At 36.8% G+C, this 19214-nt stretch overlaps 1 protein-coding gene, 1 non-coding gene and 1 pseudogene across 2 annotated transcripts; 1 reads left to right on the top strand and 2 right to left on the bottom strand.

Annotated features, from left to right (window-relative positions):
* Window positions 1–3099: 3099 nt before the first annotated feature.
* On the bottom strand, window positions 3100–3570 carry LOC148210763 (uncharacterized). The gene has a single exon (XM_088125177.1). It carries the CDS (start codon window positions 3568–3570, stop codon window positions 3100–3102), a length of 471 nt encoding a protein of 156 aa, XP_087981303.1.
* Window positions 3571–7039: 3469 nt separating this feature from the next.
* Window positions 7040–8229, top strand: LOC148210761 (uncharacterized; annotated as a pseudogene).
* LOC148210762 (small nucleolar RNA R71) lies at window positions 7544–7649 on the bottom strand. The gene has a single exon (XR_015792037.1). It is a non-coding gene; the product is annotated as a small nucleolar RNA R71 (small nucleolar RNA).
* Window positions 8230–19214: the final 10985 nt, after the last annotated feature.

The raw sequence follows: 19214 nt of genomic DNA, 5'->3' as shown, positions 1-19214 counted from the left end.
TAGGAGGTTGACGAGTACTATTCAAGGAAATGGTTACTTAGATTTGTGGGTTTAGGTAAATAATTTATCATATCTTTTCTAAAAGTGTTGTAAGTAGTTTCTCCATCCCTTCCAAAATTGAAGATTTACTATGGTTTTGATGAATACTTTTGAAATTTATATTTTGTTAATTTGTGAAATATTTGAAAAAATATATTTTGATAAAGTTTTGTTAGGAATTATTGAAATATTTTGAATTGATTTGTTATAAAAGTATGTATTTGCGATGCCTATTTTTGAAAGGTATTTTGATTGATTCGAGAGAGCTATTTGGATATGCCATTTTTGTTTTGGGAATATTTTGCTTATTTATGGTAATAGTCTAACTTCGAATTGATGAATTGATGTTCTGGGTTAATTATGGGAATAAACTTTTGTGATTTGACATTATTTTTTAATGAAGATTTATGTATGTATTATTCACTCATGTGGTCTCACACTTAAGTAACCTTATTGGTTTTACTAAATCTAACTTGTAGAAGTAATGAGACCAGGTCGAATCCCAAGGAAACCAATGAAATTAATTTCTCAAATTAAAAAGAATGGGGGGTTCTGAATTAAAATTTTTAAATTCAAATAGATAAATTAAAAGGAAAACGAAAGTCAATCTTACCAAACTTCCAATCCAAATGTGTGATTTTCATCTAATTGTAATCTTGATCATAGGCTTGACACAAAACTGGTTTCTTGATTCAAGAACTTAGTCTATTTACTCGGAACAACCATGGTAAGTTTTAATTCTCCTAATTTAATTAATTTAGACCAAACATCAAAATTAAATCTTATTAATTAATCAACTTGACACGATAGCGTTCCATATTAATCAAAGAATAGCATTAAGGATAATAAGAATGACTAAACCAAAATCAATTAATTTGAGATAGCTGCAAGTTAATTAATTTTGTCCCTTTGATTCCCTAGAGTCTATTATGTAAGCTATGTAAACGTGGAAAAGCCATAAATAGATACACATAAGCCAACTCCTTGCTACTTATTTCAATCATTTATGACAATTATGGATCACAAACTCATGGGCACCAGTAGAACAATTAATATGAATTAAGGCGTTAATTTAATCAAAAACTTGACTGGGATGTTTATGCTGAACGCACGCGCTAAGCGTGGTAACAATTATATAGATGCAAGCGCACACCTGTCAGAGTAATATAAAATGGATGGAGTATCCAAGTATCGATCCTCAAGGACTTCTAAACAATTTCCAAACTCTAAAGTTTTAAAGAATAGTGAATGTTGGAATGAGTGATTCTTGTAGAATGGGAAGTGGTCACAAATAATGGTTTGGATTTGGGATTTGGACTTAAAATAATAAAACCTAGCCCGAATTACTCAAGTTAGCCAACAAAGAATCAAGGACATGCTAAGGATAATATGCATTTTACTTTAGAAACTAACGACTACGCTTCTCACTTTACTTATGTCTAAGCAAGTTCAAAGTCCTAAGACATTCCCTAATATGTCTATTATGAGATATATCTTAGTTTTAGGATGGAAATAGTCGCAACCTCGGGTTAAGGTCCTATGTCTAGGCTACTTAAGCGGAACCCTTATGTCTAAGGCGCTCCTCTCCTCGGTTTAACCACTCAACAATGCAAATAAGCAACCTTTTCAGTATTGACTTGTTAAGACTTACAGTGGCCTTCTCTAAATCCTAACTTTTTGGGAAAACATGTTGAGCAATGAATGGAAAGCAAAAACACTACTTCTTAGCAACCCTTTTTAGACATAAAAGGCTAACTATCCATAACCGGGCTAGAGACGGGAATTTAGAAAGACATATTGAAGAAAATACAGCAAGTAAAACGGTTGAATGTGGAATGCATGTGTGAAAAACAAAAGTTAACTAACGGAGAGTTTTTATCGGGATTGAGAGCTTCGCCCTTCTCTTTCAAGCAAGGGGGAGTGTCACGTGCTCTTTCATCCAAAAACACAACTCTCTTAACTAAAAATAAAGTAAAGGCAAAGAAAGAATAAGCAAAGTGCTAGGTTTTTATATATTTGAATAAGTAGAAAATAACTAAGTACAAATGGAAACAAAACAAAGCTCAATAAAAGAATATAAAGTACTCGGGATTTAAAAACCAAAAGCAACTAATGAAAGCAACTCAAAAGTACTTAGAAAGCAACAAAGAAACACTAAAAATGATCAAGAGAAGGAAGCAAGGCTTGATGATTTTGGTGGAGAAGTTGCTGGAATTTATAGCTGTGCAGAATTGGTTAGGTAGGTCCTAAAACAATGGTGAATCACCCATTTCCAACTCTTTTGACTGACCAAATCGTGCTCAAACTGATAGTGGAACACTTCTTCTACACGTATGCATCGGTTGGAACCACCAAAACGCATTGGAAGACGCGTTTCATTAAGGGCAAAGTTGGAAGAAAACCAGTTTTTCTGCAGGCTTCCCAGGCGCCTGGCGCCTCCCATGATACTTTTTCGTCTTTTTGCTTCTTTTGATTAATTTGCACTCCCAAATGGTCCTAAAATGTCATAAATACAATATAAGCCAACCACAAACCATAATATATGAATTTTGCATGAATTGGAACTCAAACGATCGAGAAAAATCCGAAACAAAGCTGAAACATTGTAAAAACAGCATCTAAAACCTTCTTTTTACGCATGTAAACAAGCGTAATCACCAACACGATCTTATGCATACAAAAGCTGGGACTTATTTCTTTGATATTAGCAATAGTCCACCCAATTGCTCTCTGATGGGCTTTCAGCACACTTAACAACATTTGCTCCTTTTCCATGGGTAGGTTTGCTGCTATGATGATCGATAATGTCTATGATGAACCCAAGTATGCATACTTCAGATGTTGGGACAATGCCTTAAGCTCTAGGGCTGGTGGATCTTCTATAGATGACTTCAACAAGTTGTACTCACAATTTGCGAGGTTTAATAACTCATGCATGCGCTTGGCTGATCTTTCACTACTGTTCAGTCTTTCTAGGTAGATAACCTCAGGATCTTCCTCTATATCATCAAAATCACTTCTAGAGTCGACAACTTCCAGCTGCTCTAGCATTGCTTATGTTTATAACTCTTCAATTAGTGCTTCATCTAGAATCTTAAGCACTGAGCATTCTTCTGATTCAGCAGAGAATTTCATTGAATTATACACCAAGAATTTAACTTCCTGATCTTGAACACGCATTGTCAGCTCCCCCTTGTGGACGTCCACCAATGCTCTACCAGTATCAAGGAATGTTCGTCCAAGGATGATAGAGACCTCTTTATCTGCATCATAATCCAAAATAATAAAGTCAGCGGGAAAAATAAATTTATCTACTTGTACCAGAACATCTTCAATTTTTCCCTCTACATGCGTGATAAACCGATTTGATGGCTTCAAAGTGACCGTGGTGGGTCTTGCTTCTCCTATTCCCAGGTTGTTATAAATGGATAGAGGCATGAGGTTGATGCTGGCTCCGAGATCACACAGTGCAAGTCCTATCTTCTGTCCTCCAATGGAAATATGTATGGTAAAGTTCCCATGATCATTCATCTTTGATGGAATCTTGCTTATGAGGATAGTGCTGCATGCCTTGTCATTGCTACCATTCTTCTAGCTTTCTCTTTTTTGTGAGTATCTCTTTTAGGAACCTCACATAATTTGGCATTTGATCTAGAGCTTCCACCAAAGGTATGTTCACATGCATTTGCTTCAGCACATCTAAGAATTTCTTAAACTGAATGTTTTGCTCTTTCTTCTGCAACCGTTTGGTATATGGTGGTGCTGGTCTGTACTCTACTGGAGCATCATCATGCTCTACCTGCTTCTTTTTCTTAGGCACTCTAGCTTGTGATGATCCAGCATTAGATACTCTAGCATTCACTAGGTTGACTTTCTCACTGGCAGTATTCTGAACTTCACTTGGTTGTTCAACATTCTGCACTGGTGGTGTAGGTGAAACTTCTTATGCTGGCTCACTTTCTTTTCCTGACGGAGATTCTCGTTCCTGAGTAGGCTCGCTCGTTGCTCCTGAGGCATTCAGATGTGCCAGAGGTAATGCTTTCCCACTTTGCAGTATGAGAGCTTTACATTGCTCCTTGCTGTTCTGCTTTGGCAATTTAGGTGTCACTAGGTAATGCTCCATAAGGTCTAATTTTCAAATATGTTGCGAGTTGGCCTACTTGAATCTCCAAATTCCTTAATAATGATGTCTGGCTTTGCACTGTTGCATCATTTTTTTCCATATACTTCTTCATCATCTCTAACGATGAAAACGATCATTCAGATGGTCTCTGTGCTGCTACCTGACCTTGGTTCGAAAAGCCTAGGGGATAACTTCCTTTTTGCTGATATGCTGGAGCATTACATGTACCAGCATTGTTCCCTCCCTGATTTCTACTCCAACTGATGTTAGGGTGATTTCTCCAGCCCGGGGTGTACATATTGGAGTATGGATTATTTCTACTATTCTACGAATTCCCTAAATAGTACACCGACTCTGGATTGCCAGGGTAATTATTATAATGATGATCTTCTTTGCAAAAAGAGCAAGAAATCGCTTGATGTGGCTAACATTTTATTTTCCGGCAGACGCTCCCACTGTACTTTATTGTGTCATGCTCCTCATAACCAAGTCTGTCAGATTCTCAGTCTTCGAATTCAGTGCAGAGTACACTCAGATTCGTTCAGTCCCTTGCTTCCTTTACCTTGAATGGCTCTAGGGTCAGACCATGAATGATTGTTGGACGATATCCTTTCTAAGATATTAAATGCTTCAACAGAAGGTTTGGCTAACAAAACCCCATTTGTTGACGTATCGATGACCAAGCACGTGGCATCATCCAAACCATTGTAATATGTTTCGATCTAGATGCATCTTGGGATCCCGTGGTGAGGGTATTTTTCCAGACGTTGTTTGAAACGCTCTCAAGATTTGCTAACTAACTCCCCAGCAAATTGTTGAAAGTTGTTGATTTCGCTTCTGTACTTAGCATTTTTGCTAGGTGGGAAGTACTTCATCAAAAACATTTCGGCCAAGTCGTCCCAGCTTGTAATTGATTATGAAGGAAGTGACTCCAACCAGGTTCTTGCTTCATCTCTGACTGAATAAGGGAACAACTTAAGCCGTGACACTTTTTTGTTGCATTATTCATCCTTAAACAAATTAAAAACTCCCATGAAAAACTTCAGATGCGAATTCGGGTCTTCCATAGGATGTTCGTGAAATTGGCCCACTGTCTGGAGCATTGGAAACATTACTAGCTTGAGTTCAAATTTTGGGGCTGCAATTTCTGGCTCCGTGATTACTGGGTTGAAATTATAAAATGCTGGAGCTACATACGACCTGATCTCTCTATAGATATCATCTGCTAATAGTACAATGTTGAGAGAAGGCACTGCTACCTTAGGGTCAGCAACAACAGGAAATTTGTCTACTATTTCCTCAATCCTTACATTTGGTGGAATAGGTGGGCGCTGAGGTTGGTTAGTGATAACTCTCCAAAACAGAATTATTTTAGTATTTATTTGGGTGAAAATGTGCATTAAAATGTCAAAGTGTCTCGATTTTAGGTCATAATTAGCATGAATAGTGTTAAAATTTAAATTGTTAACTAAATATCTGTAGTCTTGAGAACTTTGGCCAAAAACAGCATAAACTCTCGTATTTGTGGTTCATTTGAACAAATTTTTAAAGAAGAGCTAAGAAGAGAAGGATGTGCTGAACTAGAGAAGAGCAGTTAAAGCATTTTCAAGACAGAACATATACAAACTGGAGCATAGCAATGCCAGAGCATGGAGTGACAATACAGTTAATTCCAAAAATTTTCGGCTGGGTGCCTTAAATTTAGAACCTGATATAAAAGGGGCGTGTTGCCCCAGCCGCCACACGCACAGAGCCCAAGAGAGACAAAATTTGAGGGCTGAAAAGACCAAGGAAGGGAAGATACCCATTTTCGGGAGGAGAGTTGACGCCAGAAAGGGGAAGCTCGTCTGCTGCTTTGCGTTGACTGCTCTTCTTCTCTGTCCTTTAGCTAATTTTCTGCTATGGGTTGTATTTATTCTTCTTCCATTTTGTTTTCTTCACCCATTATGAGCTAAACCCCATTTCGGGGGAGGTTCACACGCTGTAACTGACTTGAGACCGAATCTCTAGCATGCTACATTTATTTTTAAGCAAATCTAAATTTATTTCTCAATTCTTCGCGTTACTGTTGGCCGCTGTTTCGTGTATGCTAGCTCTGATATTGACCCGGAAGGGATTGTGGGTGCTGACTTGTTTTGATTGTGATTAGCGCTTTTCTATAGCTATAGGGATACTCAGGAATGGGGTCCCTAATCATGCCTATAGCTTGGGTTTATTGCTTAGGTATTTAGCAACGAGAGTTGTACTTACTCATGTTTGGGGTGTCTCGGAAGGGAACCGAGTTGAGCTGGGTACTAATAGATGTTAGTTACGCTAGAGGGTAGGTTGATAACCTATGAAAGTATGCTGAATCTCCCCTGCCTTTTCCATATCTGTTATTCCGCCGTTATCGCTTTCTATGCTACTGCTTCCTTGTGTTGACAACTTGGAACTATTGTCTCTTGCAAGTTTCTGTCGTCTTGTTATTACTTTATTTTATTTTTTCTGGATAATATCCACAACCAACCTTTGTATATTTTTATTTGTTGGTATCTACTTTTATCGTTAAAATACAACCAAAAATCCCTGTGGATACGACCTCGTTACGTACTACAACCAATAAATCGTGTATACTTGCACGTGTTGTCAACACAGTTGTGTGGACGCAATAAGTTTTTGGTGCTGTTGCTGGGGATTTTTGTGATCTTATTTTAACATTGATATTTGTAGATACGGTGCTGAAGTGAGTTTTCTTGTTCTCACATTTTTATTTTGTTGTGTGTTTTTGCGAGGTGCATGAACGATTTTGAGAGCTTGGAATATATTATAGATCACGAGATTGAACGCACATTTCATAGGAATCGAAGAGAACAATGGAGAGTCCAAGTTGGAGCAAACATGAATCCACCCAACCCAAATATGTGCCAGCCACCGAATGTGAGGATTGAGGAAATAGTAGACGGTGTTCCTGTTGCTGCTAACCCTGAGGTAGCAGTGCCCTCTCTCAATGATGTATTACTAGTAGATGACATCGACAAAGAAATCAGGGCATATGCAGCTCCAACATTTTATAATTTCAACCCAGTAATCATGGAGCCTGAAATTGCAGACCCAAAGTTTGAACTCAAGTTGGTAATGTTTCAGATGCTCCAGACAATGGATCAATTTCATGGAAATTCTACGAAGGACCCGCATCAGCATTTGAAGTTTTTTATGGGAGTTTGCAATTCGTTTAAGGATGAAGGATGCAGCAAAGAAGTGCTGCGGCTTAAGTTGTTCCCCTACTCACTTAGAGATGAAGCCAGGACTTGGTTGGAGTCGCTGCCTCCAGAATCCATTACAAGTTGGGACGACTTGGCCGAAAAATTTTTGATGAAGTACTTCCCACCAAGCAAAAATGCTAAGTACAGAAGCGAAATCAACAATTTTCAGCAATTTATTGGGGAGTCGTTAGTGAATCTTGGGAGCGTTTTAAACGGCTTCTGCAAAAATGCCCTCACCATGGGATCTCAAGATGCATCCAAATTGAGACATATTATAAAGGCTTGGACGATGCTACACGCTTAGTCATCGATGCTTCAGCAAATGGCGCATTGCTAGCAAAACCTTATGCTGAAGCATTCAATATCTTGGAGAGGATATCATCGAACAACCATTCATGGTCAGACCCTGGAGCTATTCACGGTAGAGGAGGTAAGAGACTTAATGAATTTGAATCATACTCTGCTTTGAACTCGAAAATTGAAAACTTGACAGATTTAGTGATGAGAAGCATGACTCAGCAAAACACAGTGGAAGCATCTGCTGGTAAGGCAAATGTTAGCCACATCCAAGGGATTTCTTGCTCTTTTGTGAAGGAGAGCATCATTACAACAACTGCCCTGACAATCCAGAGTCAGTGTACAAAAGAAATGCTCAGAACAATGGAAAGAACGCATATTCCAATACGCACAACCCGGGCTGGAGGAACCATCCCAACTTTAGTTAGAGTGGAAATCAGGGAGGAAACAATGCTGCTACATCCAATGCTCCAGCATATTAGCAAAAAGGAAGTTATCCCCCAAACTTCTCAAACCAAGGTCAGGTAACACTACAAAGGGCATTTGAAGGATCATTCACATCTTTAGAGAATCTAATGAAGAAGTATATGGAAAAGAATGACATCACAGTGCAAAGTCAGGCAGCATCGCTGAGGAATCTGGAAATGCAAATGGGTCAGTTGGCAACAGATCTAAAAAGTAGACCCAATAGAGCGTTGTCTAGTGATATTAAGGTGCCCAAGAGGGATGAGAAGGAGCAATGTTATGCTCTGACATTACGGAGTGGCAAGACATTGCCTACTGCTCGTCCAAATGCTCCAAGAATCCATAAAGAATTAAATCAAGATGAAGGACGTGGGCTACAAACAGAAGCATGCGAGTCGGATGGAACACCTATAATCATGCCAGTTAAAAAAGGGCAAACCTCAGGCAGTTAATGAATAGTAGTGCGCATATAGTGGAACTGCAAAGCAACACAAGCGAAGAGGTCAACCCAGTAGAAGCTAGGGCATCCAATGCTGGAGCAGCGAAGTCACAAGCAATGGGAAAACAGAAGCGGACAGAGCATGAAAATGCTCCAACCGAGTATCGACCTGCACCACCATACCCAAAATGACTGCAAAAGAAAGAGCAGGATCTGTAATTTAGAAAGTTCCTTGATGTGCTGAAGCAGCTTCATGTTAACATACCGCTAGTGGAAGCGCTGGAGCAAATGCCGACTTATGTGCGCTTCCTTAAGGACATTCTTACAAAGAAAAGAAAGTTGAGAGAATACGAAACGGTGACAATGACTAAGGCCTGCAGCAACATCCTTACAAGCAAAATTCTGGAAAAGACGAAGGATCTTGGAAGCTTCACCATACCAGTGTCTATAGGAGGGCAAAAGATAGGCCAAGCACTCTACGATCTAGGGGCAAGTATCAATCTCATGCCCTTATCCATCTATAAGAAGTTGTGGACAGGAGAAGCGCAGCTGACAACAGTCACATTGCAGTTAGCAGACTGATCAATCACATATCCTGAAGGAAAAATTGAGGATGTTTTAGTGCAAGTAGATAAGTTTATTTTCCTTGCTGACTTTATTATTTTGGACTATGATGTAGATAAGGAGGTTCCTATCATTTTGGGAAGACCATTTCTTTCAACTGGAAGAGCACTTGTGGATGTCTAAAAGGGCGAGATGATGGTACGGGTGCAAGATCAGGAAGTCAAGTTTTCAGTCTATGACTCCATAAAATGTCCTGCTAAATCAGAAGAATGCTCAATGTTAAAGATTTTGGATGAAGCTCTAATAGAGAAGTTGGAAGCAAAAGTGATGCTGAAGCATTTGAAAAATACTGAGCCGTCAGATGCCCCAGCACAGCATGCAGAAGCTAGTGAAAGCCAACAAAGTGGAGAGATGGTAGATGCTCTAGCATCTTGTGCCTTCAATGAAGAACAGAGCCTTACAACCCCTGTAGATAAAATGCACATCATTGTAGAGGAAAAGCCGGCAAACTTACCTAAAAAAAAGCCACCCGACATTAAGCCGATTCTAAAAGCTTCAGAAGCAAGGACGAGGAGACCGAAAATAGAGCTGGAATCGTCATGCATCAAAGAGAAAAAGGTAAAATCTTCCAAGTATTCGGCCAAGGTACGAATTGAGCAAGCAGAAGTAACTCCAGTCACCACTTCCAAGAAAAACAAAAGGGTAAAAAAAAAAGAATTTTCGTGTCCCCAACTGAGGGGAAGATGTATGCTGTAGCTATTTCATAGGAGCATGCCCCAGCAGCAAAGAGGGGGAAGAAGACAATGGATCTAGAGAGGAAGATCAGCCCACGAGCGACTCGTTGGATGGAAAAGAAGGCAAAAAATATTGACATGCTTGACCCGCGAGAGGGAAGTTCCTTTCCTTTTTACTCTGAAAAATGACCCCCACCCCCAGTTGTTGTTACTTTTTATTTTCCTTAGTCTAGTTTAGTTCAGTTTTAATTCATGCATTTTAAATTTCTATCTTTCAAATCGTCTTTGCATATTTTTTCTTTTTTGTAGATCAGTATGTGAATCCCCCTGAATTTAATGCAAAGAAGTTAGCAAATCCTGTGTTCTCAACGTCTGTCTTTTGCCCTACCCCGTATGTATAGTATTGATGCTAGAGCCTGCTAGTGCGCAGTTTTTCTGTTGATGCTGGAGCATTTTAATGAGTGTTAGCTTTCTTTTGTTCATCTTCTAGTTCATGTTTCATGCCCATGCCCTAGCATCCCTCTCGTAGTACTGGCCCCAGGTAGCGCTTACTCTAGGGAGGAATTTCAATGGCTATCTATCCAAAGCCACCCTTATCTTTGTATAGCTAGCATGAACCTCTTTCTTTAAGATCCCCTAGTTGGTAGCAAGCACCCCTTACTCATCTACGTATACACTTAGCGACCATTCCTCTCAGGCTCATATTAGTCGTACTTTAAGTTTGGGGGTGTGTTAGAGCATTACAATCTAGATGTCCTTAGCTGCATTGAAGACACTGCAACTTTTTAAGTTTGGGGGAGTGAACGTTCAGTTCTTACGTCTTTATTAGCAATTGTATAGAATCATGAATCTTTCTAATCCTGTAATTTAGCCCTAAAAAAAAACTCAATAAAGGAGGGGCTAGTAGCCCACATCTAGAGCACAAAGAGGCTTCAGGATCAGGAAGGGCTAGTAGCCCATGGTTAAGAAGCCCAAGTGAGTAGTACAAGGTTTAAAGGTTTAGACTAGTAAAAGGGGCTTGAGAAATGAATCTCTAGGAGAAGTTAAGCTTGAGGTTGGGAAGTAGAAGGAAGCTAGAGTTGGGCAGAAAATAGCGTCTTCCAGAGTGTGAACAAATCTAGGCTACTTTCATTTCTTTGCCCCAACTGAAGCACTATAGCAGAATATGTAAGTTCTAGCATTGACGATCAAGGTAAAGGTTTGAGGCATAGAACTGAATGTTTGAAGTGCAGGTTTCTAACGTTCTTTTTTTGTGAAAAGAGGGAAAAATGTATGCTCTTGCTTGAGGACAAGCAAGATTTTAAATTTGGGGGTGTGATAACTCTCCAAAAGAGAGTTATTCTGGTATTTATTTGGGTGAAAATGTGCATTAAAATGTCAAAGTGTGTCGGTTGTATGTCATAATTAGCATGAATAGTGTTAAAATTTAAATTCTTAGCTAAATATCCTTAGTCTTGATAACTTTGGCCAAAAACAGCATAAACTCTCATATTTGTGGTTCATTTGCACAGATTTTTAAAGAAGAGCTAAGAAGAGAAGGAAGTGTTGAACTAGAGAAGAGCAGTCAAAGCATTTTCAAAATAGAGCATATACAAGCTAGAGTATAGCGATGCCAGAGCATGGAGTGACCGTACAGTTAATTCCAAAAACACGGGATTTACTGTGTCCGTACAATTTTCGGGTGGGTGCCCTAAATTTAGAACCCAATATAAAATGGGAGTGTTGCCTTAGTCGCTACACACACAAAGGCCAAGGGAGACAAAATTTGCGGGCTGAAAAGACCAAGGAAGGGAAGATACTCATTTTCGGGAGGAGAGCTGACGCCAGAAAGGGGAAGCTCGTCTGCTGCTTTACGTTGACTGCTCTTCTTCTCTGTCATTTAGCTAATTTTCTGCTATGGGTTGTATTTCTTCTTCTTCCATTTTGTTTTCTTCACCCATTATAAGCTTAAACCCATTTCGGGGGAAGTTCACACACTGTAACTGACTTGAGACCGAATCTCTAGCACGCTATATTTATTTTTAAGCAAATTTGAATTTATTTCTCAATTCTTCACGTTACTGTTGTTGGCCACTGTTTCGTGTATGCTAGCTCCGATATTGACCCGGAAGGGCTTGTGGGTGCTGACTTGTTTTGCTAGTGATTAGCACTTTTCTATAGCTATAGGGATACTCAGGAATGAGGTCCCCTAATCATGCCTATAGCTTTGGTTTATTGCTTGGGTATTTAGTAACGGGTGTTGTACTTACTCATGTTTGAGGTGTCTCGGAAGGGAATCGAGTTGAGCTGGGCACTAATAGATGTTAGTTACGCTAGAGGGTAGGTTGATAACCTGTGAAAGTATGCTGAATCTCCCCCGCCTTTTCCATATCTATTATTCCCCCGTATCGCTTTCTGTGCTATTCTTTCTTGTGTTGACAGCTTGGAACTATTGTCTCTTGCAAGTTTCTGTCGTCTTGTTATTACTTTATTTTATTTTTTCTAGACAATATCCACACCCAATCTTTGTATATTTTTATTTGTTGGTATTTGCTTTTATCGTTAAAATACAACCTTGATACGTACTACAACCGACGAATCGTGTATACTTGCACGTGTTTCAACATAGTTGTGTGGACGCAACAGTTAGGCAGATTCATATTTGCTTAAGCTTGGGTTCTCTTTTGTTCTCTTCGATTCCTATCGAATGTGTGCTCTATCTCGTGATCAATAATATACTCCAAACTTTCGAAATCGTTTATGCATCTACAACCACACACAAATGTGAGAAAGAGAAAACTCGATTAAGCTCCGTATCCTCAATCACTATGGCTAAAAATAAAATCAACTAAGTCCTCGGCAACGACGCCGAAAACTTGTTGCGTCCACACAACCGTGTTGGATATACATGCAAGTGTACACTATATCTATCGATTGTAGTATGAAATGAGGTCGAATCCACAAAAACTTAGGAAAATTTTCTAAACTATGCTTGAGGATACCAAAAGTACAATAAAATATAGATGATTGTGTCGAAAGTAAAGAAAAATATCATAAATAAACAATAAAAGATCCTGAACACGCTTTAAAATGTTGCTAATAAGAAGAAGCTACAACACATAATAACAAAAATATCTAGACATGAATATCTACAACTCCCATTGTTAAATATCCAAGCAATAAACACAAGTTCTAAGCATGATTACGGGACCTCATTCCTTAGTATCAACGACACTACTAGAAAAAAGTAGCCAATCACAAATAGAGCAAGTCAGCTACCCGTAAGCCCTCTCGGGTCATACAAATGCTAGCATACAAATCAGAGTGACCAACAATATTCAATAAGATTCAAGAAGTAAACACAGCTCTATTTAATAACAAATGGAAATCAGTTAGAGTTTCGGTTGTTCATTAGTTACAACACGCAAATCTCCCCCAAAATGAGGTTTAGCTCATGGAGGAAGAAGAAAACATAATGGGTAAAAAAGTATTACAACCCATTTAGAGAAAAGAGAAGAAAACCGAAGGTGGAGATGACAGCTCGCAGCAACACCCGAATATTCTCCTCTGTCGTAAACCCTCCTCCGAAAATGGTGAGATTCCTCTTCCTTGTCTTTTCCAACACTAAAAAATGTGTCTCTTGGGATCTGTGTGTGTCGGCTAAGTTATAATGTCCCTTTTATATTGGGTCCCCATTTTAGGGCACCCAATTGGAGATTATACAGGCATGGTAAGTTTCCCGTGTTTGGGATAGTTACTGTGCTGTAAATCCATGCTCCAACGATTCTTCGCTCCAGCTTTCTTCTGCCCTACCTTGAACATGCATCATCTACTCTTTTATGGACTCAACACTTTCTTCATGCCTTGTCTTCTCCTTCCAAACCTGCGCAATTAAGCAAAAAATATGAGAGTTTAGCACAATATTTAGTTAAAGCATTCAAGACATGAGACTTTAGCTCGAAATTCATGATGTTTAAGAGCTAAAATAGACACACTTTGACATTTCTTTGTATAAAATCACTCAAATAATCACTATACTAACTCTCTTTTGGAGATTTATCAACTGTCGGGTCCCTTAGGTCGAAGCATGGAATTTCCTTCGACCAAGTGGAGTTTGACTGAACTTATAGGTCACCTCTTGGTCGAGCTTCAAGGTCGGTCATGTTATGTCCGAGATTTTAGGGAAAGACTTTCACTAACTGATCTTTCCTAACTCTCCACGTGGCAAGTTCAATTGTACCCTCAAACAATTATTTTGTGCTTCAATTGAGGCAACGTTTTGACATGACTGCTTTGGGACATTTGAAGTACTTTCTTGGGTTGAAAATATCTCATACTAGTAATGAGTTACCTATCAATCGAACCAAGTATGTTAAGGATATCTTGCATCGTTTGGGCTTTCAACAAAGCAATTTTCTACTCATATCAGTTTAACATCTGCTTCTAATGTTGATTTGCTTTGTTGTGCTGATGATGCTCGAAATTATAGAAGTTTGGACGGTGCCCTTCATTTTATGTTATCTTTACTCAAACTAATATTTCTTTTGTGGTTAGTATACTTTCTCAATTCATGCACTCTCCCATTCTTCTCATCTGATTGCTGCTAAAAGAGTCTTGCGTTATCTAAGTGGCACTTTGAATCTTGACATTTTGTTTCAAAAGGATTGCTCTAGTCTTTTGAGTCTCCAAGCATTTTCTTACTCAGATTGGACAGGAGATTCTATTGACAGACGTTCTACATTGGGTTTTGTTATTTTTCTTGGCTGTAATATTATATCTTGGGGTTTCAAGAAACAAGTAACAATATCTCAAAGTGATGGGACGTTAATCCTGTAGCGGAAATGACGATCTTTGTTCTTGAATTTTGAGGAACAAAACCCACAAATGGAAAAAGGGAAAAAAACAAGGGAAAATTTTTTCCTTTACCTTTGAAGAACTGTTCTCCCGTTAAATCAACAATGAACACCACCACCGATCTTCCCGTTATCCTCTGGGAATGGCGATCACGCTTGTGGGAGCTTTGATTTGAAAACTAAGAGGGAAATTGAGAGAGAACTTGACTTGAGAGAATTGCAGCACTTGATTTCTCATTTTGTTTGTTCTGTTTTTGTGCAGAACATTTCTACAAACAACAAGATGACGTGGAGAGTTACCCCACGTCATCACAAACCACCCTCTCCCCATCACAAACCACCCTCTCCCCTGCAATTTGTAGGGGAGTGATAAATATTAATATTAATTATATTAATATTAATAATTAATAATATATATAATGAATTAATCTTATTAATGAATTAATTATTAATCTAATTAACAATTAATTAATTAATTATATATTAATTAAATAAATAATTAAAATTTAATTATTTAATCCCAAAATAGAATCATAAAGCAATTCTCTCATATAACCTATAGTTGTGATGTACATCTTATGCACATTATTTTGAACCTATAGTTTTAATATGAATCATATTCATAGTAATTTTATTTGAATCACTCCGTAAAAAAAAATTTATTTTATTTGAATCTCATTCAAATAATTTCTCTCATAATATATAATTTTAATTAGAATTAACTATATATATTATAATGTATCAACATATATATATATATAATTCCTGGAGCAATTTGTACATTTCAAAATTTTCCAAAAACTTGATCCTCGTTTTACCCGTTGTGAGCTAGTAAGGGGATCAATGGATCTATAGATCAGAAGCTCCAACGATACAAGATTAATTGGTCAAACTCATTAACCGAGTTAATCAACATTCATTAACTATGGGTCACTCCACTAAAGACCCGTAGCTGCACTCTTCTCACTATAGAATATTTTCATGTCCACGAATATACGACAATTAATGACAAGTCAATCCTTCACGAGTGCTCGTAACTCAAACTGGGTCAAATTACTGTTTTACCCTTGAGTTACATCTTGCTCCTTAAATGCCACTGCTCCTCTAATGAACAACCCAGTTATGGTCTGACCAATAACCAGAAGTCTCTCTCGGACCAATGAGAGGGTGGGGCCCCTTGTTCAAGTCTCGGAGTCAGCATTTAAGAGAACACTCATCTACTCCCTGAAAGTCGGGGAGGAGTGAATTCCATCTCTTGAAGTTATGTTCCTAGCTCCCCACTCGGTCTTGTCTCCAAAATGGTAGGAATATTGAGTCGGCGAGTCGGGTCACTCTCACCCATACAGATCAAAGGATGAGCCCTCACGGGCAGGAGTCCATAACTCACTCAGGATTGAGAACGAGTTGTCTCGTCATCCTATGAAATTGTAATCTGTTAGTCAACGATGTTACATCTAAAGATTGGCTATCTCGTGGTCCGGTTTTATACAAACTCATTGTATAGGATACCCCTACTGGCATGTCTCCATATGAACGACCTGGATCGGGTCGTCTGTAACATTTACAAAGTGGACCGTATCCATAGTGTTGCCATGATAAGGTACCCAACCTTATCCATATACTATAGACCCTTTAGCTTATTCCCAAGATATTATCCACTTGTATATCGAGGGTATATCAAATATATACCCAGTATATATACTGTCCCAGTTACATTATAATAAAACCTTGGATGTTTAATTTATTAGATTTAGATAATGTAATACTATAAATTCAACAACAAATTGATTGAATAAAACTTTATTGAATATAAATTTATTTTTATATTAATTACAAACTACGAGTTTAGGGCAACACACCCAATACAAAGTTCCATTGAAGAAGAAGAATATAGATCTCTTGCCTCAACATTTGCTGAATTATCTCTTGGCTTAGACAACTTCTCAAGGATCTTCACATCTTTAGTTCCAAACAATCTTTGTTGTTATATGATAATCTTTTACTATTCATCTGGCTCGTAGCCCGATTTTCCATGGGTGTAATAAACATGTTGAAATCAACTTTTATTTTGTTTGTTAGCTAGTCCTGCACAAAGATATCGAGCTTCTTTATGTTCCTACGACTCAACAACTTGCTAACATTTTCACTAAACCGCATACAAGTGCTCGTTTGCTCTATCTCAGATCCAAAATTATGCCTTAATCTACCTTCATTTTTGAAGGGGATATTAACTAATACAATTGTAATTAGTTTTGGTGTCAGTCTGTTAACAACTTTGTTATCCTGTAATTAGTTAAGCTTTCCTTATCTTTAGTGACTGAATATGACTTGTAAATTTATCATTTCATTAACGAGGGTAAATCTCTCTTAATATTGAGAAATTATTATAATATTGGACATGCCAGTTAGAAAAAATGAACTTTGTTAATGGATGAGTCCAATTTTAAAAAGAGACGAATTGAGTTTTATGTGTCAAGTAGCGATCAGGTGACATGTTCATTTGTCCATATACATTAACAAAGTAATAATTCAAGAGTACATTAATTTTTTATTAACAAACTATAATAATTTTTTTTATGGGAGGGTATAAATGAGAAGTTCTAATACATTAAAGTTATAAAGGGACTTTTAAGAGAATTAAGGACCCAATTGAGAATTAGTGAATAGATTATGGATTATTTGGTGTATTTAACCTATTTTAAGTATTAGAGTATAGATATGGCTTTCAATGTATTTTAAATAGAATGAATAAAAAATTTTAAAGGTTTAAATACTATTTTAGTTCCTCAAATTTCGGCTTTGGTTTTACCTTGTCTTTTTACTCTCAAAACATTCATTTTAGTCCATATACTTTCAACTTTTATTCATTTGAATCATTGTGCTCTCAAAAGGTCCATTTTCCTCCCTGTACTTTTAAAAAGTGGTCATTTTGGTTCATTCATTTTAATTTTTATCTCATTTATTTTGATCACAATTTTAGTATGACACTACACCCACTAAATTTCTTGAAATTCGACCTTAAATTTGTATTAAAAGGTTTTCATTGTGTATAAAACTTGTGTTAAAATTTTGAAAATGTGGACCAAAATGTTAGCTTTTTAAAAATACAACGATCAAAATGGACATTTTGAAAGTAAATGAACTAAAATAAACAAAAGTTGAAAATACATTGACAAAAATGAATACCTTGAAATTACAATGACCAAAATAAAACTAGGTCCATAGTACAAACATGAAAATAGTATTTAAATAAATTTAAAAAAGGGTTAACAAACAATGAATGTAGTGGGTGTGGTGTGGTGTAAATTGGGTCTAATTAGTCATAATTAGATTCATTTAATGTGGGAAAGTTGATGGTCTCTCAATTTACTGTTTCATAGAGACAATATGTCTAATCTTTGATGATGGAGATCAGCTGCCCACCAACTGTCCACTCTCCCATCGACCAACACAAGGCATCCCCATGTGGTGTCAATCATATTTTCTTTCCTATTTTTAGCACAAAAATATGCATCAATAACTATTTTTAGGTTAAATTATAATTTCGATTTATGAATTTTTAGGATTACGTTTAGTAAGTTTTGAAGGGTGCATTTTGTTCGTGATTTAAAAACATAAATATGAAAATATGGAATTTAATGAAAAATAGAGTTTTATTTAATGACGTCAATATATTTGAACATGTGTTTAGTAATATATTTGTAAACTAGCGGTAGTTACAAACTAAATATTTAGTTCAATCTTAAAATATTATTAATTAATTAATATATATATATATATGTTATAAATATTGTATTAATTTACAATATTATATAATTTATTATATATTATGTTTTACATGTTTTAATTTTAAAAAAAATAAAATGAGAATATAACCGGAAAGAGTATAAGGTTTATGACACTAAGCACTACTTGAAATCAAGTTATCATTAATCGTCAAATAATATTTCTTAGAGTGATATGCATGCGTTAAATGGATAAAAATTAGCAATAGAGATTTATTAGATACAAACTTAAACGTTTAATGGCTTAATATAAAATTTTTAAAATATAGGGGCCGAATAGACATAGTCAAGAGTTTATTGATGGAAATGTCGAAGTCTGATAAATTTTAAGGGAATGGTGATGGAAATATCAATAAAATATTGATATCGATGGATATTTGTAAAAAAATTATAATAAAAAAGATTCATAAAAAATACTTAAATTAACAAATATATATTTAATACTTTTTAAATAAGTTAAAAATAATTAATATTAACATTATGTCAATATTGGTGATATTTTGATGATACTTTTATATTTTGTTTATTTTTTACAATATTATGAAAATAGCGATTCACTCTTTATGTCGATGTGGAACCCATATACATATAGAAATATCAACATATCCACATAATTTAATACCCTAAATACAATCTTACAAATTATATATCTATTAAAAATATTTATGAAACTTGTAATTTAACCCTATTAAAA

Source organism: Momordica charantia, assembly GCF_013281855.1.
Source record: "Momordica charantia cultivar OHB3-1 chromosome 6 unlocalized genomic scaffold, Mcharantia_2.0 BLBB01000006.1, whole genome shotgun sequence".
Classification (NCBI taxonomy): domain Eukaryota; kingdom Viridiplantae; phylum Streptophyta; class Magnoliopsida; order Cucurbitales; family Cucurbitaceae; genus Momordica; species Momordica charantia.
The sequence above is the reverse complement of the archived record's forward strand: the minus strand, read 5'-3'. Positions and strand labels throughout refer to the sequence as shown.

What these genes read in the sequence shown, in the direction of transcription:
- LOC148210763 (XM_088125177.1), bottom strand. Translation starts at nt 3,570, where the DNA reads ATGAATGATCATGGGAACTTTACCATACATATTTCCATTGGAGGACAG.